The 27360-nt window shown below is 44.9% G+C and overlaps 1 protein-coding gene across 4 annotated transcripts in view; it reads right to left on the bottom strand.

Annotated features, from left to right (window-relative positions):
• The window catches only part of WDFY3 (WD repeat and FYVE domain containing 3), a 212536-nt gene that overhangs the window by 35479 nt on the left and 149697 nt on the right, over positions 1–27360 (bottom strand). For 3 of the 4 annotated variants that reach the window (XM_060247100.1, XM_060247101.1, XM_060247103.1), the window contains 10 exons: positions 26873–27102; positions 19349–19458; positions 13465–13647; positions 10737–10894; positions 9675–9752; positions 8862–9089; positions 7222–7275; positions 4343–4511; positions 2781–2944; positions 111–259 (listed from right to left, as the gene is read on the bottom strand). In XM_060247100.1, the coding sequence (XP_060103083.1) occupies positions 111–259; positions 2781–2944; positions 4343–4511; positions 7222–7275; positions 8862–9089; positions 9675–9752; positions 10737–10894; positions 13465–13647; positions 19349–19458; positions 26873–27102 (1523 nt within the window). The remainder of the gene's footprint in view (positions 1–110; positions 260–2780; positions 2945–4342; positions 4512–7221; positions 7276–8861; positions 9090–9674; positions 9753–10736; positions 10895–13464; positions 13648–19348; positions 19459–26872; positions 27103–27360) is intronic. The other variant, XM_060247102.1, reaches the window with a different exon arrangement.

Genomic DNA, 27360 nt, shown 5'->3' with positions numbered 1-27360 from the left:
GAAATTGGAGCTTTCTCATGCCTTTGAGAACGTCTGATTTTCACAGACTCTTTCCCCCCCCCTCTCCTGCCTTTTAAACAGATTTGCCACCTCTTGAGTAATCTACTTACTTTGGAGGTAAGGTCTCAATGTCCCGTATTTCCCTGGTGGCAGTCATTGTGAATCCATCGATAACGTAGAAGTGCTCTTTACCAAAGAGAAGCAGCCCCTCACTGGTGTCTAAGCCTTGAACTCGTGCACAGCGGTACATGTGTTGAATCTGTAATAAAATCCAAGGAATGTTCCTTCATTAAGGTTAAGTCCTTAATAAGAAGGGTTCCAAGCTCCGGGCTAGAACCCTACTTATTAGGAGACTTGGCAGCTGGAGCTGAGGGCAGGGTTGGGGGAGGGGAGGGACTTCTATGGGGTAAAATGTCATAGAGTCTACCGTCCAAAGTGGCCATTTTCTCCATTTTCTCTGTTGCCTGGGGAGCAGCTGTAATCCCAGGAGATCTCCAGCCACTACTGGGAAGTTTGCAACCCTATTAATAAGGGAGAACCCAAGCAGTAGAAGAAGATATTGGATTTATATCCTGCCCTCCACTCCAAAGAGTCTCAGAGCGGCTCACAATCTCCTTTACCTTCCTCCCCCACAACAGACACCCTGTGAGGTGGGTGGGGCTGGAGAGGGCTCTCACAGCAGCTGCCCTTTCAAGGACAACCTCTGCCAGAGCTATGGCTGACCCAAGGCCATGCTAGCAGGTGCAAGTGGAGGAGTGGGGAATCAAACCCGGTTCTCCCAGGTAAGAGTCCGCACATTTAACCACTACAGCAAACTGGCTCCCCAGTACCAATGGGACCTTAGCCAATCCCCTGTTGTCGTGTTGCTCTTTAAACAAAAAGAAAAAAAACAAACAAATTCAATTCCACCCTTCCATTGAAAAGGTTTACTTATAAGTTACACCACAGGAGCAAAGGATCTTTTTTACGTCTTCCAAACTAAAAAAAAAAAAAAAAGGAAAGGAAAGTAATTCTTCCAGTTCATAGAACACCTTTCCAGTTGTGACTTTCTTTTGTCGGTAGCACTGGGGGGCTCTGCCTTTCATGTCACAAGGAACTTGGAAGCCACAATGACACTAAGCAAGGATGAATAGAAAAGACAGCAAGTCTCCACAAGAGATCTATTTATAACATGCTCAATCTGACATTCGAGAAGAGCCAACAAAATCTGAAGACTCTTTCCCCAGCAGTGTCATGCTGATTCCTAGGAACCTACAAACAAAGTCTTACCAGATTTTCATCTGAAATTCAAAGGCACTGGGGACTGATATAAATTATATTTGATTATCTGAAAACTGGTAATCCCCCTCCCATATGTTTCCCCTTATGCCCGAAGATAAATAAACTGTGCAAAAGCTCATAATGTTCATTTATAATAATACTTTAAAAAATGAATCTTAATGCAGTCAGACACATAACACAGAGGAAGGATTCAGTCATGAGAATGAGCTTAAATAATAGCGTGATAATAAACCAAAGGAGAGGATTAAACGTATCTTGATCCTTTCCATGCTCTCAAAAGCTACCAAAACCATGAACTTTTTCAAATGGATTAAAGAACCTTTAAGGGGACTGAATAACAAGGCTGGCCAAGAAATGGATCTGGATGCTCAGTCTCAATTTGGGGTTGAATAATGGTTTATAATCATCATCTTTCTTATCCTAAAGTGATGTACTATCTCAAAAGAATATATATATTCTTTTGAATTTTATATATTTAGATGAAAGCTTACATGCACAACTGGAAACAATATATATATATTCAATACAGAAACAACAGTAAAGGAAACTTTTAAAAAGAATTTACTGCATGACTATTTAAAAGCTTGACCATCTAGCATTTTAAACAGCTAGTGTGGTGTGGCAGTGGACTCTAATCTGCAGAGCCTGGTTTGATTCCCCACTCCTCCTTCACATGAAACCCTGGGCCAGCCACAGTTCTCTCAGAGTTCTCTCAGTCCCCCCTGCCTCACAAGATGCCTAGTGTGGGGAGAGGAAGCGATTGCAAGCCGCTTTGAGACATGAGGCCTGCTGGTTGACCTTGGGCCAGTCACTTTTCCCTCAGAACCTTCTCAGCCTCACCTTCTATTCCCTATTCCAAGCATAGCCAATCTTTTTAGTCCGAATGTCCAATTTCCCCTGCAGTGTCCACTTAGGAAGATTTTAGTGTGGCAGCAATCTAAAGGGAGGGGGAGGGAGATTAAAGTTGTATGTGACCAGACATGCTGGGAGCACATCCAGCACCCCAGTAGGCTTGCCTTTCATTTTTGGGTGCAAAACATTCTTGTTCTATTCCTTTGAGATTGGCTGAACAACAATTTGGAATGTGTAAACCCAACAGACTCAAGAAACCATGTGCCAAACCAGGGGGTGGCCAAACTTACTTAACGAGGGAGGGAGGGAGGAAGGAAGAAAAACAGATGGGGAGGGAAGAGGGAAGGAGAGGTGGAAAGAAAGCAACTCTAAATGCATTCTCCAAGCTGTCAGCTGGCTTGGAGAAGTGATTTAAAGAAAGAGATACCTTTTCCAAGTCAGCCAATGGGATGGTGGGGACTTTGAGAGTCACACTTTATGTGTGAAAGAGCCACATGTGTGCCTCCTGTGCCAAACAGATAGCAAGCTTTGTTTCTAAAGTGTGAATAATGGCAATTCAAAAGAGTACATCCTTATTTATTTATTTAAAAAAATTAGATCTGGTAATGCTGAGCACTAAAAAGCATGAGATGCTAGAAGCCATGTACCTTTTCCCCTTCTTCTAGCAGTCGGAGCAGAGTTGTGTTATCAGTTTTCTCCTCTTCATCTATGGAGCTACTCTCGGCAATCTGATCCTGCAGCTGCTCCTGGTTCTCCTCATCTCCGCCGTCAGGAGCCGAACGAGACCTCTTCAGGGGTGGTTTAACAAGACCTGAACCGAAGAAACAGAATGGGTCAGCAGCATATTGGCCTCCGTCAATCAGCCGCACTGAGTGTACAAGCAGCTCTGCAAAATAATCAATTCAAATAAAGACCTACAACACTCTTATTTTATACTTATAACGTGCCCCCCCCCCAAAAAAGAACGCTAAGCAGACAGCATTTCCTTATTTGGTTTATTCATTCCCTAATTTGGTTTATCCTGCCAGTAATTCTGCGGTCGCTGTATCTCCATTTAACAAGTGGCACCAATGTGAGGCTGAGCTACCTAAACCAGGACCGCCCAAATCTTACTCAGCTACAAACAACACATAAAGCTGCCTTTTGCTGAATCAGACCATAGGTCCATCAAGGTCAGTATGGTCTGCTCTGACTGGCAGGGGCTCCCTATGATCCCAGGCGGAGGTCTTTCTCACCACTTACTGCCAGATCCCTTTTAACTGGAGATCTCAGGGACTGAACTTGGGAGCGTCTGCATGCCAAGTAGAGGCTCTGCCACTGAACTGCAGCCCCGTGGTGCAGAGTGGTAAAGCTGCAGCACTGCTGTCCTAAGCTCTGCTCACGACCTGAGTTCGATCCCGGCGGAGGCTGGGTTCAGGTAGCAGGCTCAAGGTTGATTCAGCCTTTCATCCTTCCGAGGTCAGTAAAATGAGTACCCAGCTTGCTGGGGGGGAAGTGTAAATGATTGGGGAAGGCAATGGCAAACTACCCTGTAAAAATGTCGTGATACGACATCACCCCAGAGTCGGAAATGACTGGTGCTTGCCTTTACCTTTTTTTTAGTGAGGGTAGACCAGGCAAACCACATGCTCTCAGTCTAATATACTTCACAGAGTAATTAAGAGGGGATAAGATGTTAAGCCCCTGTATGCTACACCAAGCTCCTTGGAGGAAGGTGGGATAACAACGAGAGAGAGACAAATCCCTGTCCAGCCCTTAAGAGAAAATGTAAATCCTAAGAATCTTGGCCTGCAAATAACAAAAGTGACTGTTCCCTTCGGGTCTCAAGTATTTAAAGCTACACCAAACAGGAGGGAGAGGCAGCAAATAAAGGAAAGGATAAATATACTGTATCAAAAGGGAAGAAGCATTTGCACACAGAGAAGATGGTGCGATCAGATGGCAGCATACGCTTCAGTAAACCACTGCTGGTCATTTCTTAGGGTAGCTCCCCTTCATAGTTAGAGAAGACAAATTTCAAAGTATCGTTATTACCCTGATCGGTCTCATGTCAAAAGGAAGATCCCCTAGTTAAATGCTTCTGCTTGGTCCTAAATTGGATTTTCTCCGACAAGAATGATGTAAAAAGTAACCAGTTGCTTCTCGACACAGCAGAGGCGTTAATGAGTCTATAAAGTGCATAAAAGGACGTTGCTGCCCAAGAGCTAACCTTTCACTCTTGCAATTGTGTCTTCTCCATGTTCCGGCTCCTGCTGAGCGGCTTCTCCTTCAGAACTTTCTTCGATGGTATCTTGGAAGACAGCGGGGTTTCCAGAAGCCAGGCGCATGTAGTATTCTTTGCTGTCATAACTTATAGCTCTTCGGTAGCGAGCTGGTTTCTTGAAATGATAATTGAATTAAATGCTCGAGTCACTCTCTGAGCAAAATAATATCCTAGATACACTCCGTTCAGAACCTGCCTGTTGTCTAGCCCTGTCGCTGTCAATTATAAGCTAATTGGAGTTTTCGTAGTCTGTCATTTGGAATGAAGGCAGCTACTCTTCCACTGAAACAATGGTCAGAACTGTACGCTGCAGGATAAATAACAGCATTTCAACCCAGACCCATCAAAACACATTCAGTGTGTTTTGCAAACTGTCACAAAGGATTGACAAACTCGTATCTGTCTTTGATAGCTGATTTTTAACACAAGTTCCCGGGTGGTACCCAGTTAATTTAGTTAATCTTTTAAAATATTTTGGATTAATTGTAAAATATGTGACTGCCCCCCCCCCCCCCATGCTAATCATGACAGCAGGCAAACAACAGGCCAGGCTTGGGTCTCTGTTGCACTCAACCAGCTCCCCCACATCTACACACACACAAAATTGACTTTGTAAATTAACCAGAACAAAACTGGAGGCAGGGGGAATAGCTCCAAGAGCTGTAAACACTGACAACTGAAAGCCAGTTTAAGAGGGAAAAAATGGTGAGGGAGGGAGACACATCAGCCTTCTCAAGATCAAATGATCCTAGAAAGAAAGGTTTTCAGACATGGCTCTTCCTTCCTGTTATTTCTCACAAAGCCCCAAGCTTGTCTTGCATAAAGGATAAGGCTGTACAGAAATCACTCTGCATTAAACTATCCTGTATTGTTCAAGTAATGGAAACGCAATTTGTTCATAGACACAAATTGCCCCAAACCACTTTTCACCTTCGGTGCTACTTCACAGTGTATATGCTGCAGATGTTTTCACAGCCTTATAATCCTACAGATTTCATCAGGGCCAATGGATCATGACCAAATTGGAATACTGGCGGGTGGAATGTCAGGATACAATGTACTTCGTCACAGCTCTAGTTTTGTTATACAAAAACCTTAAAGCTCAACCATCGAAGAGGAAGAAATGTTTGTTGTTATTTTTCTTGAAATGACATAATGTTTTACTAAAGTTCTGTTCTGGTACACTCTCACGCCACCTTTGTTACTCACTCGGTGCTTCTTGGAAGCTCTGCATGGGACAACCAGGCAAACGGCCTCATTTTGGGCTCAGTTCATCACTCAACCCAAGCAACCAGCTTCAAGACAGCACAGTAAATATGGTTGAGCTGCGGGCTGTGCAGGTGATGGATCGCTCCTAAAAACCATTTAATCCCATCCCCCAATTCCGCACAGATCCATTCAAGCCATGTTCCCAACACACCAAGTGAACAGCTCCAAGTGTCAGTGACTTCAGTGGATGCGTGTGCATAACCACAGCACAAATATTTACATGATAGTTGCAATTAAAATTATGTTAGTATGACAAAAGACACTGATGTGGATCGTAAGCCTCTTGCATTCATGGGAATAAAAGGCAGCAGGATTGAAGGGTCAGGAAAGGAACAAGAGATGCTGCACTTTGTTGCATCTGAAGCCTGCTGGGAGGTTAAAATTCAGCCCAAACTCCTCTTCTATGGTTATAGGCTACAAAAATCTGCAATTACACTTCAGGCTTTTAAATTAAGGTTTTTTTATCTTTAACGGTTGGTATAAGGTGGTACATCATACTATTGCTACTGATATAAATCAAATTACCTAGAAAAAATAAAACCCAACAAATCGGCAAAACTCCTCAATTAAAATTCTTACAAATTAATGCATTGGTTTTATGATTTTCAAAACACTGGATTAAACAACTAGTTCAAAATGAGTGAAGGTATGTTATATTTAGTGATGGGCAGAATTACAAGAGTCTCTTTGGAAGTGTGTTCTACAAATTACAAAAATGTGAACCTATGTAATTTGTAGAACGCGGAATCTTTTTAGCTTTCCACCACATTCCGAGTGCTGTATTTTGGAAGCAAAATACCACTGCAGTAAATTGAATAAATTGAATACGCTCGTCCTAAATCGAAAATACAGAAGCCGCTATAGTGTAAAATAAGTAAATGTTTTGCTCAGTCGGAAGAGAGCAAAATGGTTTTAGTCAGTTCTTGCAGGTATAATTTTTGGATCACTTTTGAAGTCCTTTGACTGCTGTGAATTAAATGGGGTATGTTTTACACATATCCACGTGCCTATAGAGATATTTAGCTCTGCTGATGTGAAGGCAAGAGAGCTGAGAATTACGAATAACAGTCCCAGTGTACTGGATATGACCTTGGACACACTTTTGGCATGGGGGTGCACCAATTGCATTGCCACCACAATGCCCTAAGACCATTTATCAGCACCGCAATGCTACGCTTAAGTCAAATAGCCAGCATGCGAACTGTCAAACTGCCCGTTACTAAATACGTCATAGTCCGTTAGTTCAGATTCCAAGCCGAAACACATTTTTACGGTGAGAACAGTGACAGCACAGCCCATCACAGCCTGTTAGTGTGCAGCACAGACAGAAAACAGCTACAGAGACGTCAGATTAGGTGAAGACTGGAGAGAACACAGCCACATCCTCTAAAGGTATTCACAGTAAAATCATTAATCCTAAGAACAGTTAACTGAGAAAAAAGCACGTGGAAAGCCAACCATAGAAGCCTTTGTTAAGGTTGCCTAACATGCACAGAGAAGTTTCTATCCTTCGCGCATTCTTTCAACCCTGTGGGTAGAGGTTTTTGTTTCTTTACCTTTTGAGGAATGGTATCGTCAGGTGTCTCGGGAGGTTTACTTGAGAAGTCAGACTGAAAATAGGGCATTAAGTACAAGAAATATCAGGGAACAAAAATTCACGTTGAGAAAGAACTGCATGACACATCACGCAACTATAGAGAACGGTCAGCCGTCTGTGGGCAAAACCGAGCCAAAAGTGAAATAAGATCTGCATCTTCCCTGGTACCAGACTGAACTTTAAACCTCACGCACCAGAGGAGGCAAACCACAAAAGCAGCAGAGAGGTCTGTAGCTTAGTTTCACGAAATGCTCAGACTCTGCTAAGCATAAGACAAAGCCAAACTCAGGTTTAATGCAAACCTGATGATGTAACATCAAAGGTGATAACATGCACTTTCCAGTACATATATTATAGCAATTCTATTGATACTTGGTTTCTCAGTGACTCAATTTAGCAGTCTTTTAGAATGCTGTGTTTCTTTCTACAAAGCCACAAACACAGTGAAGAGCTGTCCCTCTGTCCTCCTCCTGAAAGCGTGATGCTTGCCGGAGCCATGCCTTGCCCTAAACTTTTTCCAGCTTCCCAAATTTCTTTGGCCAGGTTTTGACACCTTGTGATCTGCTAAGCTGTCTGTAGCCTAACAGCTTTTATGTAGTGGATCGTCAGAGAGCTCCTTATTTTGGTGCTTGCCTCAAAGTGTTCTGCTTGGGAGGGAAAGGTGTAAAGTACAATATATGGCACACGGGCTGCATTTGGCTCGGTGGGTCACAAATTCCAATAGGCCTGTCTTATCCCTTATGTGGGATGCAGCTTTAGTTAGAAGGCCACAAGCTCACTTAAGTAACATCCTTAAGGCTTAACGCACAGCTAGGCCTGACTGAGAAGAAGAAAAAAGGACAAGAGTACCAACATACCAGTCTTATCTATACCCTTGCACTATGCGCCTTACTGTATTTCTACGGTGTTTCTAGGTAACATTAGAGAAGTAAGGGGTTCTTATAGTCCAAAACTGGAGTTATCTGATCAAGGCAGATGCACACGTATTGAATCTCTTGCTGTGCCACAGTGTTCAACCAGTCGACTAATGCCAGGCTGCCAAAGTGTGTCAGCGGTGTGTAGCTGGCTCTCGCAATGAAATTAGGCAGGAGGCTGCAGCCAATTGGTATGTGTATGTGATCACATGTGCCGGTGTGTCATCAATGTGTTTCTAAGACTGTAACCATTTAGAAAAAATTCAGAGCAGCTTGGCAATGCTGGCTATGGCCTAACTCTGCTCTCCGGTTATTGCAATAAACATTTCTCCCCCTTTCCTTCTTCACCTGGACTCCAGCTGTATGTCTTTTATTGGCTAAGGACAGTCAGATGTGCAGATTTGTACACCACGTAGTGCATGGATAAACTACAACCCTATTGTATCATCTCCCAATTCTTCTCTAGAGTCTTGGTGACGATCTTCCTAATTGGAAGTCACTATGGAGGTATACGGCTTTATGAAGTAATTCTGCCCCGAAACCAGACTCATCAACGAGCTTTCACCAGCAGGCCCACCCACAAACAGTTGCTGCCAGTGAAACATTTCATATTTTGAGCATTATGAAACACAATTCTACTGCTATAAGTTACTACAAGTAAGTACTGCAGCATAACAGCACTTACCAGCATGTTGGTCTCATGTTCAGCATCCGGCATGTAAGGATACTGAATGTAGAACATGTCGTTCCGCACCATCTTCTTCCTCATTCGACAGGGCCCTTCCGTCATCTCCAGCATCCATTTGTCTAGGTGAGAGCCAATGGGAGGGCCCCATAATCCTCTCTCACGTAACAACTCGTATTCGATTTGAGACCACTCCTCAGTCACATACTTCAATGCATTTTGTTGCCGCTATAAAGAACACTGTGGGTTAGCTGCCACGGTAGGCTTAACCATATGTCAAATAAGCACAGGATCTGATTTGAAAGCGCAGCGCTATCTTGTACTATGCAGTTCTGCTGAAAGCCCTTGATAAGGCCTTGGAGCAAAGAGATGCAAGAGATGCAAGAGCTCTTTGCAGAGATAAGGTTACATAGCAGTTTCAGCACTGTTCCGAGGCAGGCAACAGAAAAAAATTTCTCTCTGTGTTCATTGGAGTCAGAGACTCATCCCTGCATGGAATACAGGAAACTGAAGATAAGAGTTTCAGGAGACGACAGTCCTCCTCTTTGCTCCCTCACAACAAATGCCATATCCTACCTCTGATTTTTAAAAAAAGCATCAGCCTCTATTCAAATTAAATTTTTGCACATCTGCATCTGAAAACCCCTGCAAAAATGCAACTCAGAACTGTTGCTTCTCTAAGTGATATAATTTTAACAAAACATTGGAAAATTAAAAACACTGACCCATCTGTTACATTTGGTGACCAGTATTACAAATTACATTCATGCACGCATGTTTAAAAAAAGCACTGTGATTACTGCTCCAATTTACCTCTTGATATTCTTTATACTGCATGTCTACCAAGTCTCGAACTACTGCGATGTGCGTAAACATCCACTGAGAGATTTCCTAATGACAAAAAACACAAATATATTTATGAGTGCTCTTTCATGTTCCCTGCTAAATTGCTTAAATGTTGTTTTATGCTGCTGAATACTGCTTTTACCCTGTACGTTTCTTCTGCCCCTGATGAGTTCAATGCTGATGACAATTTAAGTCTTTACAATTGTATTGTTTTTACTTTGTAAGCAACCTTGAGTGCCTCATTTTAAATAAAATAAAATAAGTTGGATCCAGCTCACTCAATTGCTCTCAGTTCCTTTTCCTCTCTAGAGTCCATGCCCAACATAATAATAATCATATGACACTGTATAGAATAGCCAGGAGATCTTAAGATTGTCTGGCAGCTAGTTCTAGCTCTTTTAGCATTATGCACCACTAAGTGCTCAGCTAGACTTGTTTTTAAGGCAAGAGACATTTCAGAGGAGGTTTGCCATTGACTGCCTCTGTGTCGTGACCCTGGTGTTCCTTGGAGGTCGTCCTTCCAAATACTAGCCAAGACTGACCCTGTTTAGCTCCCAAGATCAGCCTAGCCTGGACTATCCAAGACAGGGCTATCCAACATAACTTGATCTCCAGAAGAGATTTGGGGGGAGGTCTTCCCTTTTCACGGGCAGAAAAGTTGGATCCAACCCAATATAATGAGATCCAGAGAAAAGTTTCTCTTTTCAGCCCACACACATGTGGAACATGCAAAAATTCAAGACATTTTGATTGTTTGTGTGACTCTGGTATTTTTGCCATCTCAATATAATGTTCTAAAATATCCTGATCCAGAAAAACATTTGAATGGGCTTCTCTTTTCCACATGCTAAAATTCAAAGTGCTTAACTGCTATCAAGGGTTAAGGTTGTGACGGTATCACCGTTGTCTTTTACTTGCAGGATACAGCATACAAAAATATCGAATTCATGAAACAAGTAATCTGCTGCACAGGATATGACAAATGGCTTTCCTTTCTGCCATCTTTTGCCTTTAAGTAATATAAGCTACCTGCGTGGACAGATTGTGTTTGTTCAGCCCACTTTCTTTTCGGTTTCTTCTTGATCCAGTTAGCTTTGAGAGGCCAAAACCACTGCTGACTCGTGAAAGTTTAGACTGGGTTGTTGGGACCAATGCTTCTCCTCGACTGATACATTTCTTTTCATGAGCTAGAATTCCAACAGAAAAACTGAGTTCGTTTTTTTCTCCAAAATACAACCGTTGGACCCCATACAATACACAGACAATCAGCAGAAGACTGATTCCTATTGTACCATTCCCAAAACTCTTAGACTGACTCAGCAAGTAAACACATCTTTGCATTGGTAAGCCCAGACAGGCAAAGAACAAGGTGAAGAAGCACCACCCCTGTGCTCCAGGGCCTTAAAAGAAACATGAGTGAGTTCCTGATCCCAGCCCCTGCAGAGTATACACTGAGAAGCTCCACATTCCAGGTGGCCCTTTCTCCTTCTTGACACTTCTCCATTACCTGCATCTGCACCTTTGCCTCTTGGTGCCCACTTTCACTCTCTGTTTCCTGTTCTTGAGCTCCCAGACCCCAAAAGCATCCCAAAGGAGGCCCTCTCTCTCCCTGGCCTTCAAGCAAGGAGATGATGCTCCACAACTACTTTCCTGTTCTGTTCTTCACACAACACCCAGTTCTGTAACACAAGCCACTCCGAATGCCCCACTGGGGCACGAAGGGAGTGTATAAGTCTGACAAATAAATTCAGCTATACTGAAGAAATAATGTGAGACTGTTGTAAAACCTTTAGCAAGTCTGCGAATAGAGCATGACCTAAAACCCACTCTGGCACATTGGTCTTATCTGAATAGTCTTCTCAGTTTCCCCACAGTTAACATACTCCTGGGGTCTGGGCCACTGAGTGACACAGAGCGTTCGACCAGATGGGCCATCATTGGCCTGATCCAATATGGCTTCTCTTATGTTCTTATGTACTTCGCATACAAACTAGAAGAGCTCTAACAGAAAGCCCCGAAATTCTGCTCTTGACTCTACCTAAGGCAATGCTAGCAAGGCACACGTGTCAAGCCCCATCCACAGAATGGTGCATATCAGTAATCAGTATATGGACTTCTTTTTCTTTCAAAGGTTTTACAATAATAATTCTGGGCTGTTTTGAAATAAAACATAGATCAACTAGAGCATCCTGGGAAAAGATACAGGTATCATTTTTGAAGAACATAACTGCTATACTCCTCCTTCCACCGACAAGAACCAAGGGTCAAAGGTGAGCCGCTGTTGAAATTTCAGGAAGGAGGAACATGGCATTAAAATCAGGAACAGTCTTCTCTCAAGTGCCAGAGCTGAGATTTAAACTCCTTCACATTTTGCAATTGTTCAGTCTGCGGTTCTGGCAGACTGGAATAGCACTAATGATGAATTCATTGTATTCATTTTCCAACCCCCACTGAGTTCTAAAAGCTATAACCACTTCCCTAATTGCAGAACAGAGTACTGTCGAAGCCAGAAACAATACAGTTTCAGGTGCTAAATCCTCTTAATTCCCCCCCCCCCCCCAATTACAGTCTGCTGCTTTTTATCACCACCATCTCTTAAGTTTGGTGTAGAGCCAGTTTGGTGTAGCGGTTAAGTGTGCGAACTCTATCTGGGAGAACTGGGTTTGATTCCCCACTCCTCCACATACAGCTGCTGGAATGGCCTTGGGTCAGCCATAGCTCTCGCAGGAGTTGTCCTTGAAAGGGCAGCTGCTGTGAGAGCCCTCTCAGCCCCACCCACCTCACAGGGTGTCTGTTGTGGGGGGAGACGATATAGGAGATTGTAAGCTGCTCTGAGTCTCTGATTCAGAGAGAAGGGCGGGGTATAAATCTGCAGTTTTCTTCTTCTTAAAATAAAAAAGCTGTACATACAAGTACCGAATACAATTACAGTGGAATTATTAATACCCTACATGGCTTGGGATCAGGTATCTGAAGGACTGTGTTCTCCCACATGTTTCTGCCTGGGAACAAAGATCACAGGGAGAGGCCCTCCTGACTGTCACATCAAAGAAGCTTGTTTAATGGGGACAGAAGAGAGGGTCTTATTAGTTGTAGCCCCAGGATTATGGAACAACCTTCCTGGAGAGATGCACCTGGCCCCTTAAGAGGCAGTTGAAGACGGTTTTATTTAGGATCGCTTTTGGTTATGTCCTCAACTGTGATTTTAACTTTTGGGTTTTATGTTTTTTATGGATGGATGTTATCTATGTTGTAAGCTGCCTTGAGCTCCATAAGGAAGAAAGGCGGCTAACCAATACTTAAAACAAAATAATTCCAAACAGCCAAATTCCAGCAGATGCACGAAACGCTTGTCAAGAGAAGCAGCAAACCAAGGGTAATTTAAAAGATTACAAAGCAAAATATGAGAAATAACCTTCAGTTTCTCAAAAGGAAGCATCTTGAGTGAACTGCACTGATTTGTCTAATCACACCAAAGAGCCATCCTAATTTTATTTTATTGGTTACAAAAGGGCTGCTTCCTTCCCCCACCCTCACAACATTGCAAAGTTTATTTCACATGGTAGTAAAGCTACTTTATGTAACTCCCCTCCTCCATTTTTACTCATGTGTTAAAAATATACAGCGCCACCCACCAATATCACAACCACAAGCATGAAGAGCTGAAACACAGTAATTTCTGTTGTCTAAGAAGAGATGCTGCTAAACAGACAGCAACAACCAATGCAATATCTCACATAAGACAGATAATTCTTACCCAAATGATTCTGCCAGCACTTTAAACTGGCTTCTTCGACGAGGGGCTTCACCAGGGTAATGTCCACATGACCTCTTTCGTTGACAGGGAGGGATACTTTGAATGCCTCCTCCAAAACTTGCTTCTTGCTGTAGATCAGCTCTGTCCACACACGATTCACGGCCTTTAGAAGAAGCTGGCGGCCTAAAAAGTGAAAACAGCACCACTGTGAGTTAACGCTGGCCATGTGGAGCGAGCAACAGATGAGAGCTATGCCCATCGCTCTGAGTAAGCTACAACTATTCAGACCCTTTTGATTTATTTTGCACTAACTGATACGGTTATGTACAACAGGAACTTTTGCTGATATGTTATTTTACTCTAAGATGCTGAAATGCCCAGACTTGGATAGCCCAGGCTAGCCCAATCTCATCAGATCTCAGAACCAAAGCAGGGTCAGTCCTGATCAGTACTTGGATGGGAGACCATCAAGGAAGTCCAGGGGTGCTACACAGAGGCAGGCAATGACAAACTACCTCTGAATGTCTCGTCTTGAAAACCCAATGGAGTCACCATACGTCAGCTGAGACCTGACAGCGCTTTCCACCACCAGCCCCTAGGATAGGTACAGGCTGGTGAGGCATAAGCAGGTGTTTCCGAAGAATCTTCTTAGATCAAAGATTTCAGGTTTTCACAGCTGGTAACATCATTAGGGTTTGTAGAATCTTTTGGGATCAAAAGGAAAGGAAGGAAAACTTTCTCCAGTAGAACACGGCACTTGATCCCGAAAGATTCTACAAACCCTAATAATCTTCTTAGATGTTTTGCAGGGGCATGCCTGAAAGTTTGCTTTTATGCAAGGAGTCCCTAAGAGTCTTCTCCCCGACCTGTTTATGTGCTGGCAACCCTCATGTTTGCTAATATTTCTTGGGATTCCAAAAGCAGAGTTCTGAGCTCTCTGGGGATTTGCATTAAGGACTGCACTGCCGCTACACAACTCTATCAACCTGCTCTTCACAACATGGTACATAAGAACATAAGAGAAGCCATGTTAGATCAGGCCAATGGCCCATCCAGTCCAACATTCTGTGTCACACAGCGGCCAAATATATATATATATATACACACACACACACACACACACACACACACACTGTGGCTAATAGCCACTGATGGACCTCTGCTCCATATTTTTATCTAACCCCTTCTTGAAGGTGGCTATGCTTGTGGATGCCACCACCTCCTGTGGCAGTGAATTCCACATGTTAATCACCCTTTGGGTGAAAAAGTACTTCCTTTTATCCGTTTTAACCTGTCTGCTCAGCAATTTCATCGAATGCCCACGAGTTCTTGTATTGTGAGAAAGGGAGAAAAGTACTTCTTTCTCTACTTTCTCCATCCCATGCATTATCTTGTAAACTTCTATCATGTCACCCCTCAGTCGACGTTTCTCCAAGCTAAAGAGCCCTAAGCGTTTCAACCTTTCTTCATAGGGAAGGTGTTCCAGCCCTTTAATCATTTTAGTTGCCCTTTTCTGAACTTTCTCCAATGCTATAATATCCTTTTTGAGGTGCAGCGACCAGAACTGCACACAGTACTCCAAATGAGACCGCACCATCGATTTATACAGAGGCATTATGATACTGGCTGATTTGTTTTCAATTCCCTTCCTAATAATTCCCAGCATGGCGTTGGCCTTTTTTATTGCAAACGCACACTGTCTTGACATTTTCAGTGAATTATCTACCATGACCCCAAGATCTCTCTCTTGGTCTGTCTCTGCCAGTTCACACCCCATCAACTTGTATTTGTAGCTGGGATTCTTGGCCCCAATGTGCATTACTTTGCACTTGGCCACATTGAACCGCATCTGCCACGTTGACGCCCACTCACCCAGCCTCAACAGATCCCTTTGGAGTTCCTCACAATCCTCTCTGGTTCTCACCACCCTGAACAATTTAGTGTCATCCGCAAATTTGGCCACTTCACTGCTCACTCCCAACTCTAAATCATTTATGAACAAGTTAAAGAGGATGGGACCCAGTACCGAGCCCTGCGGCACCTCACTGCTTACCGTCCTCCACTGCGAAGACTGCCCATTTATACTCACTCTCTGCTTCCTATTACTCAGCCAGTTTTTGATCCACAAGAGGACCTGTCCTTTTACTCCATGACTCTCAAGCTTTCTAAGGAGCCTTTGATGAGGAACTTTATCAAAAGCTTTCTGGAAGTCAAGGTAAACAACATCTATCGGGTCTCCTTTGTCCACATGTTTGTTCACCCCCTCAAAGAAATGTAACAGGTTAGTGAGGCAAGATCTTCCCTTGCAGAACCCATGCTGAGTCTTCCTCAATAACCCGTGTTCATCAATGTGCCTACTCATTCTGTCCTTGATAATGGTTTCTACCAACTTTCCCGGTATTGAAGTCAGACTGACTGGCCTGTAATTTCCCGGATCTCCTCTGGAACCCTTTTTAAAGAATGGTAGAATGCCGTTAGTGTTTGGACGGGAGGCCAGACAATGGCAAGTAATCTCTGAGCGTCTCTCGCCTTGAAAACTCTACCAGGTTGCCAAACGTTGGCTGCAACTTGACAGCACTGTACAGACAAACACACACACATGTGTGTGTTGAAATACAGACTGCATAAACATGTGTCCCCCTGACTACAGCAGGATCCCTGACTTCTCTGGCTAGGCTGGAGTTCTACATGAAGCAGTGGTGCTGCTGCTGAAAATGATATGTTTAGAAAAGTGAGTGGCTATAATAGCAGCAACAGGAGCAGGACTGCATATGGCTCTCAGTCCTAATACTACCCAGGAAAGGAAAGGTCTCCTGTGCAAGCACCAGTCGTTTCCGACTTTGGGGTGACGTTGCTTTCACAACATTTTCACGGCAGACTTTTTACGGGGTGGTTTGCCATTGCCTTCCCCAGTCATCTATGCTTCCCCACCAGCAGTCCTAAGCTCTGCTCACGACCTGAGTTCGATCCCCGGTGGAAGCTGGGTTTCAGGTAGCCGGCTTGAGGTTGACTCAGCCTTCCATCCTTCTGAGGTCGGTAAAATGAGTACCCAGCTTCCACCGGGGATCAAACTCAGGTTGTGAGCAGAGCTTAGGACTGCAGTACAGCAGCTTTAACACCCTGCGCCGGAGGTATCCCTTTAATAGCTTTTAAGTTGTTTTCACAAGTGACTCTTCCTGGGAGGGAGCACACCTTGGATTCAGCAGGAGATCAGAGGAGCGCAGCTCCTGAACCTTCCCACCTCGTCCATTGAAAAGTAGGTGCAGCTGCATAACAATCCCGGATGAGCTCCGCCACCTATTTTTCTACAAAACGACCCCTGGGAGGGAGAATACTGAGAAAATGCATGGCTCTTAAGTGATATGCTCCTAGATTGCCAACAGCCATTCCCAAAGCTTCTTCAGTAAAATAAGAATCAATTTCAAGCATTCAGGCGGCAGGGGTGGAGGGGAGAGCCTTGAAAATTATTGTCTTTTAGGCCACATACATGGTAGCAGGGGAAATACTGGTTTGTTTGGGGCTGCAACTTCCACACGTTTACTTGCCTCTAAGCTGTGTGCATGAGCAGCCACTCATTAAGACAGGAAGCCCCGCTCAGCGGCAAATCTGGAGCTGCGCAGGGTCTGGCACTCCATTGCCCGTTTTAAGATTTTGTTGCTGCTGTTCAGTTGCACAAGTCAGCACTTATAATCTGCTTAGGCTGTGAACTGCTCTGCGTGGGGAAGGGGGGGGATTAGAGGGAACACTGCCTGTGAGACTGTGACGCAGATAAGTGGTTTCCAATCACCAGGACAGACTTTGCCACCGTAGATGGGACAGGGGATACCCCCATGAAAATGGTACGTGTTGTCTAGCAGAATAGCATCACAGCAAAAGATTCTAGGGCACGTGCTCCACTCCATTCATGCTAGGATAAAGTAGCAGAACTTCAGCAGCAGGGACTTGCACGCGGCTCCCAGCATGACTCTTGCCCCTTAATTTGCTGCCCCATTCCCATCTGATAAGTCTAGTAATCCGCCTGTATGACAGGCTCAGGGCTGGCAATGCCAACTCCATTTTTAGGTATTAACTTTAGGCAGGGGTCGTTTTGTACAAAAATAGGTGGTGGAGCTCATCCAAGGATTGTTATGCAGCTGCACCTACTATCAATGGGCAAAGCGGGAAGGAGGAGGGGGAACCCTCAGAAAGGTTCAGGAGCTGAGATCCTGTGAGCTCCTGCTGAATTCGAGGCCTGACTTTAGATCTTGGTCAATTCTTTGTCTAATGCACAGTAGTAATAACATACCAACTTTATTCAATGCAACAACAGCATACATGCAGATTGCAACCAATGTGAGGGAAGTGAATGTTTACAGTCATGGGGAAGGATGGTGGCTCAGCGGAAGAGCATCTGCTTGGTAAACAGAAGGTCCCAGGTTCAATCCCCAGCATCTCCAACTAAAAAGGGCCCAGGCAAATAGGCGTGAAAAACCTCAGCTTGAGACCCTGGAGAGCCGCTGCCAGTCTGAATAGACGATACTGACTTTGATGGACCGAGGGTCTGATTCAGTATAAGGCAGCTTCATACGTTCATATGTTCATGCTGATCATTACTGTATACCAAGAAGCAGAATGAAACAGAGATGCACAAGCCCATAATTCTTACTGGATATTCTGGTCTGAAATTCAACCAGCTTCTACTCTATCAACCAACATCAAGCATCTAGCCATTTCATCACTGCATACATGCCAAAGGAAATAGTCAAGGTCTCCAGTGTGGTGCCCGGCAGCACCTTTCCTGACGCCCACCAAGTGTTTTTAGAAAGTGGGTGGGGTCAGATAGGGCTCTTTGTCCAACAGGATTTCTCACCAGCCGCTCAACATTCAATTGGCTGGGTAAATTAGAATAATGTTGTTTCAGTGGCAGCTGCCACCACAGGGTATTTTTTAAATTATCCTTCTTCTCCCTGGCATTCAGGCTTCATCCATGTCTGCAGCTCTGCCTTTTGTGACAGCCCACCACCCGGTGCCAGAATTCCAAAGGTGCCCACAGGCTTAAAAATACTGGGGATCTCTGGGATACGGTGACCTCATTTTGCCACCATAGAGAACCCTAGCCAATGGCTGGCTTTTGATTTTAAGCACATGTTCAGACTCTGTGCTGATCGAGCCCCCCTTCCCACCATGGTTAATAGCTAGGTACTGATACAGAGGAAAAAATAATAACATACAAGTTTCTACAAAGCCTACAATATTTTTTAACTATTTAACTTTGGGTCAATACTGCGAACGAAGATGGAAATAAAGAGAGAGCTCAGCCAGTCTACTTGGACAACTCCACTTTCTGAATTTTATCAGGCTTTCTTTTCCTTGTTTTAATCTTCTGATGCTCAATTGGAGGTTTGTTTACTCGTCCCTTTCAGCCTTCTGCATCTTAACTACTCACTCCAGTGTTTTTCAAAACACAGCTCCAATAAAACCATTCATTCCGCCTAGCGCAGGGTCGATTGCTACTTGCCATGAGTGATGATGAGTCCTGCTGATTTCACTGGGCAACAGGGATTAGGCCTAATCCTAATTATTCCTGACCGATGTTTACTGGGATCGTCTTACAGCAAAAAGCAGCCTCTAATCGGCGTGAGTGGTTCATAGATGAGATTATCCTCTATTTGCTGTCAATTAGACCTGACTAGACCTATATTTTAATAATGCGGCCTTTGATGCAGCACATTCAATACAGTACCCTTGGTGTCCACTCTGTTTACTATTTCTAATCTCCTCTTTTCCACTTTACCAAGAAGACCTGAAACACGACAGACCAGGAAGGCAAGAGGAATGCATGAGAAATACGTAACCAGCTGATGGAGACAAACAGCCCTCTAGCTGACTTAGTAGGTGTTATTACCTTCGCTAACGTCTTGATTGTAGACTCCATCTGGCTCTATGTCAGAAGGGATCATGATGTGCCAAGTAGTCATCCTGGCTTCTGCTTCCAGGCCAAACCCATCTACGCTGCTGCAAAGGTAACCCAATAAGAATATTAGAAACAAAGGGAAGGTATTTGCTTGGGGAAAGAGGTAAAGGGAAAGTGGTCAGGAAAGAAAGCAGATCAGCTGACAGATTGGGGACATGGCCGCTCTCTTTAAGTATCTGAAGGGGCTTTCACTTAGATGAGGGCAGGGAGCTGTTCCGATTGGCAGCAGAGGAGGGGACTTGCAATAACGGGTTTAAATTAAATGCAGGAAGGTACCAGCTGGATATCAGGGAAAACTTTTTAATAGTACGAGTTGTTCAACAGTGGAATCAGCTACCCAGGGAGGTTGTGAGCTCCACCTCACTGGCAGTCCTTAAGAAGTGGCTGGACAAACACTTGCCAGGGATGCTGTAGGCTGATCCTGCATTGAGCAGGGGGTTGGACTTCATGGTCTGTATGGCCCTTCCAACTCTGTGATTCTATGGCTGATAACAGATGGGCTTTTAAAGCCACCTGGGGGGGGGCAGGAGGCAGGTGGACCAGAAAAGTGCATCCACATGCGCACATGTGCCTCCCACCCCCGAGTCACCCCAGTTTGCTGGGAGCTGGCTCAAAAAGGCACCACTTTGAATGCATGAGCGTTCCAGATGCTCCCCAGGCGCCCATGGCCCGCTCCTTTTCCAAGCACCATCCAGAAGCTCTGCGGCACTCTATTTCCAGCTGGGTGTCTTTGGGGGCAGCTTCAAGCTGCCCCGAACCATCCTATGATTCTATAAACAAAAGACGGTAAGCATCTCTTAAAAACCAGAAGGGGAACCTTGCAAAAGAAGGCAAGATGTGCATAAGGTGGCAATTAATTTCTCCTCCCTCTCGTCCCCATTCACTACCCCTTCTGCTCAATTTACCTTCCCTACTGGTTCTGCTCCCTCCCTGCCTGCCTCCCATCTTCATGGATGTCCACTTCCTCCCCATCACTGACCTCTCTTCTGCTTCATAGTGGAGTAAATTAGCATTGAAAATATCATGAGACTACCTCATAAGATCTCAGTTTGGATTGCCTAGACAGCCAATGCTGCCTGGTTGGCTCAGCAAATGAAAATGACTCCCAAGATTCATAGAGTAATTTTACAAGATCTTGGCATTAATTTTTTTATATTTATTTTCTCTTCCTCTCTCTGTTTTTTAAAATTAAATTGAAGACTTTCACAGAAACCCAGGTTCACAAAGACATCTTTCCCTGTCCTTACCTGCCCCAACTGTGAGGCTTCTGCAAGCCACACACTGGAAGCAATGCTCCCTCTAAGCTGTGGAGTCTTGTGAGCAAAAATTCCACTTCGTGTGAGCTTCTAGCATTAAAGCTGTGAGCAAGTGATTTGGCTACTGCATAAATTAAGAAGAAGAAGATATTGGATTTTTGTCCCATCCTCCACTCCGAAGAGTCTCAGAGCGGCTCACAATCTCCTTTATCTTCCTCCCCCACAACAGACACCCTGTGAGGTGGGTGGGGCTGGAGAGGGCTCTCACAGCAGCTGCCCTTTCAAGGACAACCTCTGCCAGAGCTATGGCTGACCCAAGGCCATACTAGCAGGTGCAAGTGGAGGAGTGGGGAATCACCCGGTTCTCCCAGATAAGAGTCCGCACACTTAACCACTACACCGAACTGGCTCTCATAAATTAGTGTGCTCAGGGGTCATCCTTCCTGAACAAAGACAAAAATGTGTGAGTCGGAGGCTAAAAAACTGTGAGCTAGCTCACACTAACTCAGCTTAAGAGGGAACACTGGCTGGGAGCCAGGTTCAGAATCAGATAGTTTTATCTCGCTGTTTTAAATCCTCAAAGGCACACGCTGAGGATAACCGGTAGGTGGGGGCAAGGCGTATTAATCTGTGGTATCACTCTAAGAACTTACTACCACCTTAATCAATGCTGAAAAATTCACCATGTACTTGGATGTATCTGCTTTGGAGGGAAAAGGCAGAGAAGCTTCATGTATGTTGGGGGAATGGTCCAACCATCAGATGAAGTACATCACAACCGGCAGGCAGATATGGAGTGATTCAAGAAGCATCCTACAAAAAGTGCCTGTTTTGTAGGTTTCCTTATAGGTGGCTCCACAGTATATAGCTCATTAATAAACCTTCTGCCCACCAGAGGGCTCCCTTCCTCTTTACCAACACCAGGACAGTGCCCTTGTCTACATGAACCATCTATTGTATGATAAAACTTCACGGAAAATATTACGTACTTTAAAGAGGGGTATTGTATGTTTGGATACTTCTCACCCCCCTAAATTGCACACAGAAAAAAAATCTAATCATGTCAGGAAGAAAGCTATAAACCATGGGTGGCCAAACTTGCTTAATGTAGGAGCCACACAGAATAAATGTCAGATGTTTGAGAGTCACAAGACATGAACGTAAGATGTTTGAAGAAGGGAAGGAGGGAGGAAAATAGATAGGGAGGGAGAGGTGGAAAGAAAGGAACTTTAACTTTAAATGCATTCTCCAAGCCAAGTTACTGGCTGGCTTGGCTTGGAGAAATGCTTTAAAGAGACAAATGCCTTCTCCAAACCGCCAACAGGGCAGTGGGGGCTTAGAGAGCCGCACGATATGTGTGAAAGAGCCACAGTCTGGCCATCCCTGCTATAAACCTTCCTTCCCCATGAGGGATGGTGGCTCAGTGGTAGAGCATCTGCTTGGTAAGCAGAAGGTCCCAGGTTCAATCCCTGGCATCTCCAAAAAGGGTCCAGGCAAGTAGGCGTGAAAATCCTCAGCTTGAGACCCTGGAGAGCCACTGCCAGTCCGAGAAGACAATACTGACTTTGACGGACCAAGGGTCTGATTCAATATAAGGCAGCTTCATATGTTCACAATCTAGTATTGTGTGGGCAACAAATGTTTATAAGTAAAATAAGGTCAGAAGGCTGTGTTAGTCTATTGTGGAAAAAAATAAGCTGAAACACAAATATTTTGCCTAGTAAGGGCCCACTACACGCATTTGATGAAGCGGACACTAGGCCATGATGCGAGAATTAGATCCTGTTAGTTTAAAGTACCATGGGGAAAGTAATCTGCAAGCTGTAGTCTATGCACTGTGGTAGAAAAACAGTTTAACACGTAGAAACCACTCTTCTAGACCAGGCCTCAAGCATGGGATAGAGAAGGTAGAGAAAGAAGTACCTTTCTCACAATACAAGAACTCGTGGGCACTCAATGAAATTGCTGAACAGCTGAGTTAGAATGGATAAAAGGAAGTACTTTTCCACCCAAAGGGTGATTAACACATGGAATTCAGAAGAAGAAGAAGATATTGGATTTCTATCCCGCCCTCCACTCCGAAGAGTCTCAGAGCGGCTCACAATCTCCTTTACCTTCCTCCCCAACAACAGACACCCTGTGAGGTGGGTGGGGCTGGAGAGGGCTCTCACAGCAGCTGCCCTTTCAAGGACAACCTCTGCCAGAGCTATGGCTGACCCAAGGCCATTCCAGCAGGTGCAAGTGGAAGAGTGGGGAATCAAACCCGGTTCTCCCAGATAAGAGTCTGCACACTTAACCACTACACCAAACTGGCTCTCCACAGGAGGAGGTGGCAGCTACATGCATAGATGGCATCAGGAGGGGATTGGATAAACATATAGAGCAGAGGTCCTTCAATGCCTATTAGTCACAGGATATAGATGGAACTGTCTGGGGCAAGTGATGCTCTGTATTCTTGGTGTTTGCAGGGGAAACAATGGGAGTGTCCTGGCCCCACTAGTGGACCTTCTGATGGCACCTGCTTTATTTTACTACAGTATGACAGAATGTTGGAAAGGATGGGCCACTGGCCTGATCTATCATGGCTTCTCTTATGTTCTTAAGCTTTCTGCAGGGAGAAAGGCCCAAAATGGGTAGCTGTGTCTTCCCCCTTGAGGTTAACTAGCTTACATATGTGAAGAAGGGACCACAATAAGCATGGCAATTAATGTATTTCTGCTCTGAAGTTTATTCACATGGTTGTAGCAGTGCTATTGAAACAGTAAAGCTTGAATAAGTTACTTGGAACCGTTTGTCCATGTTCCTTCTCCATTATTTACTTTCCAAGTTCACTGCTGCTGGGGACGATTTGAAATTTAAAAAAAAAATGCTGTTCAGGTTATGTTAGAAAAGGAATAAAGTTCATCTAAAGGCACACCATTTCTAGAGTGCCTGGCACATACCTGTCATGTAAGTATGAAGGATGTCAGACTCGCACCACAAAACCTGTGAAGAACTCCCTCTTTTGATCTCTCTCTTCACCACAAAATGAGTGACTTTATGTGACAAGAGTATTAATAAGGAGCCATTTCCTTCAGTCTGGACACTGGTGAACAGCTCAGACAAATAACTGAGTAACTGTTCTTTAAAAGTCAAAGCCCTGACTCGGATGGCTCAGGCTAGCTCAATCCTGCCAGATATGGGAAGCTAAAGAGGGTTAGCCCTGGTCAGGCCCGTTGCCTTGAGGGGGCCTCACGGGGAATAGCCCCCTGACTTATTTGCAAGACCCCCTAACTTTCCAGCCCTACCTGGCCTCCCAACTTGCCCCTGGCTCGTCACAATTCTAATCAGGCGTGGGAGGGGTGGCAGAAGCAGTTGCCGCCTCCTTCCAGCGCCATTGAAGGGCCCCACCGATCAGCTCTTTAACTCCTGACAGAGGCTGCCTCAGCCATCCCTCCTGCACAGTCTGAGTGGTGGGGGAAAGGGAGGGAAGACACAGTGAACAGGGAAGGGAACGGAAGGCAAGGCTGGATCTGGGGGAGGCAGAAGAGGCGTTAAAAGACCCCACCAACCAGCCAGCTCGGCTCCTTCCCTGGCTGGCTTGCTCTGGGCGGCTCGGCTGGCTCCCTCCCTTTGGCCTTGGGACCGGCTCGGACTTGGCTCCCCCTCCCCCTCGGCTGCCTTGCTCTGTGCGGCTTGGGATGGGGAGGAGGCGCCTGAATAAAACCTGTATGTGAGTCACTTGTCAAAGAAAACAGATGCACAAACTCCCCTCTCCCCCACCAGCAGCAGTTCCTGCTAAGAGGATCCATACCAGTGGATTACAAAGCAAACACACACGGCATTGCCACCCTCGGCTGTAGCCTAAGAGTTTCCCCATCTGGTTCAGAATGGAGGCTAAACATTTCAACCATCTCTAAAAGAAGGGAGGGAAGGAGAAATCAAGTTCCAACCATTCTGTCTCTCACTGACGACGCCACTGATCATTAAAGCAGCAGCTGCTTCAGCACAGCCAGTCCCATCCTCTCATTAAGATCTGCAACTGCAGCTACGAGACACAGGAAGCAAAAAACACCCCGACCCTTTTTCAAGCTGCACGCCTTCCAAACTTCCAGACCACGCCTCCTTTCACATTAGCCAGGGCGACGGGCTATTTTCTTCCCCACAGTTGTGTCGTCTGAATCTCATCCTTCCCAATTATGTAAATTTGTTTGTGACTTTTTAATTCCATGATTCAGTCCCTTAAGTGATGATCTGTAAACTTGTTTGGGGAAATTCTTCACAATAAAATCTGCCACATTTTGTATTGGGTGCCATACTGAGAAATGATGCATTCAGCCCATTTGTTTCGGAATGCAAAAATAAGAATATGGCCTTAATATCCGCCCCCACCCCCGCTTTCTCGTGCGCTCAAAAGCAAGACATCTGACATCAGGGAAGAAATGCTGCTTTTGTATATATTTGAGTGCACGAGAAAGGGGGGGGGGGACTTCAAAATACTGTAATGCACAAAGAGGAAGGTAGGGCTGTGTCCTGAGATTTGTCTCTGGTGGTATTCTTGCTCTCCCCCTCTTTTGGTCAGTTCTGCTGCAGGAAAAAATAGCTGGAACCTGGACGAGATTTTATTTATTTTATTTTATTTCATTCGATTTATATCCCGCCCTACCCCACCAAAGCAGGCTCAGGGCGGAATATGGCAGCTGTCCCCTTAGTGCCCCTGCCCCGCAATTTCTCTTATTTCTGTAGATCCAGCCCTGACTTAAGGTTGGGGTGTGTGTGCTGGCAGCGTGATTGTGGGACGGAAGGCTAAGGTGGGGAGGCCACTAAGTGCCTCCTGAAAAAATGTGAGGCCCCCGACTTCCCAAATCCTGGCTACAGGGCTGGCCCTGGTTAGTATTTGGATGGGAGCAGGGCTTTTTTTGTAGCAGGAACTCTTTTGCATATTAGGCCACACGCCCCTGATGTAGCCAATCCTCCAAGAGCTTACAGCAGGCCCTGTTAGAAGAACCCTGCAAACTCTTGGGGCGTTTTCGCACTGACCTTAATCAGCAGCGACGCCCCTCTTCACCGCGCAGGATCGGCGCGGATTTCGCACTAATTGTCGCGGAGCACCTGGAAGAGCCGGAAAGTCCCGCGGCTTTTGCGGCGCAAATGGAAACTGGTTTTTGGTGGTTTCCGTTTGCGCCGCAAAAGCCGCGGGACTTTCCGGCTCTTCCGGGTGCTCCGCAGCAATTAGTGCGAAATTCGCGCCGATCCTGCGCGGTGAAGAGGGGCGTCGCTGCTGATTAAGGTCAGTGCGAAAACGCCCTTGGAGAATTGGCTACATCAGGGGTGTGTGGCCTTATATGCAAAGGAGTTCCTGCTACAAAAAAAAGCCCTGGATGGGAGACCACCAAGGAAGTCTAGGGTCGCAATGCAGAAGAGATATGGCAAATCACCTCTGAACATCTCTTGCCCTGAAAACTCCACAAGGGGTCACCATATGATGCATACTGATATTGCACTGGCCCTGATAAGGGGATTTTACTTGTACTCTTAGGACCTAAACTGGAAGGTATATACTGACAATATTACTATTTCTAGTGTATGTAATTGCTGCTGACATAAGGCCAGATACGTTTGTGGCCTCTCAACATTTTTTTTTACATGTGTAATTTATTTCCAGATTGGAACATTCCATTTTGAGTCCTATATTAAGTGTAACTGGGGCTTTTTTGTATGCTGTAATTGTCCATGTTTGTCCATGTTCCTTCTCCATTATTTACTTTCCAAGCTCACTGCTGCTGGGGACAATTTGAAATACTGGGGACTATCTGACCTTTGAAGAAGGCCTCTACAGGCCGGAACACGTCAGGTCATATATGGTTCTTCTCTTTTGTGCATTTGTCACTTCAGTGATTTTATGAGGCTTCATTTGGGCCCCTACAAGGTTTTTATAATAAGCACATGCACTTCTGTCTATAGCTATTGATGTTTTTAACTTTGGGCCCCTTACTAGTACTCTAAACATCCTCTGGAGGTTTCTGCTTGATTGGTTTAGTTTATTTCCCCTCTCTTTATGGTTGCCATTAAGTAAGTCATGACCTGAAGACACTTTCCACTAATATATCACAGCCAAAGAGAAAAAGAAAGACAGGAAGCAAAAGAGAGCACCATTGTCTGGCTCTTGATAATTTACTAAACCAACTGGTAAACAAGAAACACCTTCTTGGATGCTCACCTCCCTGCATGCAGGTTAATCAAGCAATGAGCCAAACAACTGATGAATTCTTGGTCATGGTTCCCGGGCCCCAGGATGAGGTTCCGGTTGACAGTCAGCATCCTGAGAGAGTCAAGGAGAGCGACTTGCTGGGGAACAGTTTTGTGTGGCCGTGAGAACTGGTATAAGATGGTCCTATTCAGGCAGTGATAAACGGCATCAAGCGATAATCCCTGAGATCGCCTTTTCGACTGAACAAAAACGAACATGTTTAACAGTGACATTTATACACAACCAAGCGTGCTTTTCAGAAAAAGACTACTGGCATTAGTTTTGTCCACTCATATTAAAGGTTTAACTGCCTAGAAACGTCTCCTAAAACAATAATTAATTGTTAGCACCACATTGTTGTCATTGAGGTGATTTTTTAAAATGATTTCTTACAGCAAGGAGGGCAATGAAGGAGAGTACCAGACAGCTTTTGCCTCAAGAATTTAATTACAATATTC

This window comes from Heteronotia binoei, chromosome 9, assembly GCF_032191835.1.
Source record: "Heteronotia binoei isolate CCM8104 ecotype False Entrance Well chromosome 9, APGP_CSIRO_Hbin_v1, whole genome shotgun sequence".
NCBI lineage: Eukaryota > Metazoa > Chordata > Lepidosauria > Squamata > Gekkonidae > Heteronotia > Heteronotia binoei.
The sequence above is the reverse complement of the archived record's forward strand: the minus strand, read 5'-3'. Positions and strand labels throughout refer to the sequence as shown.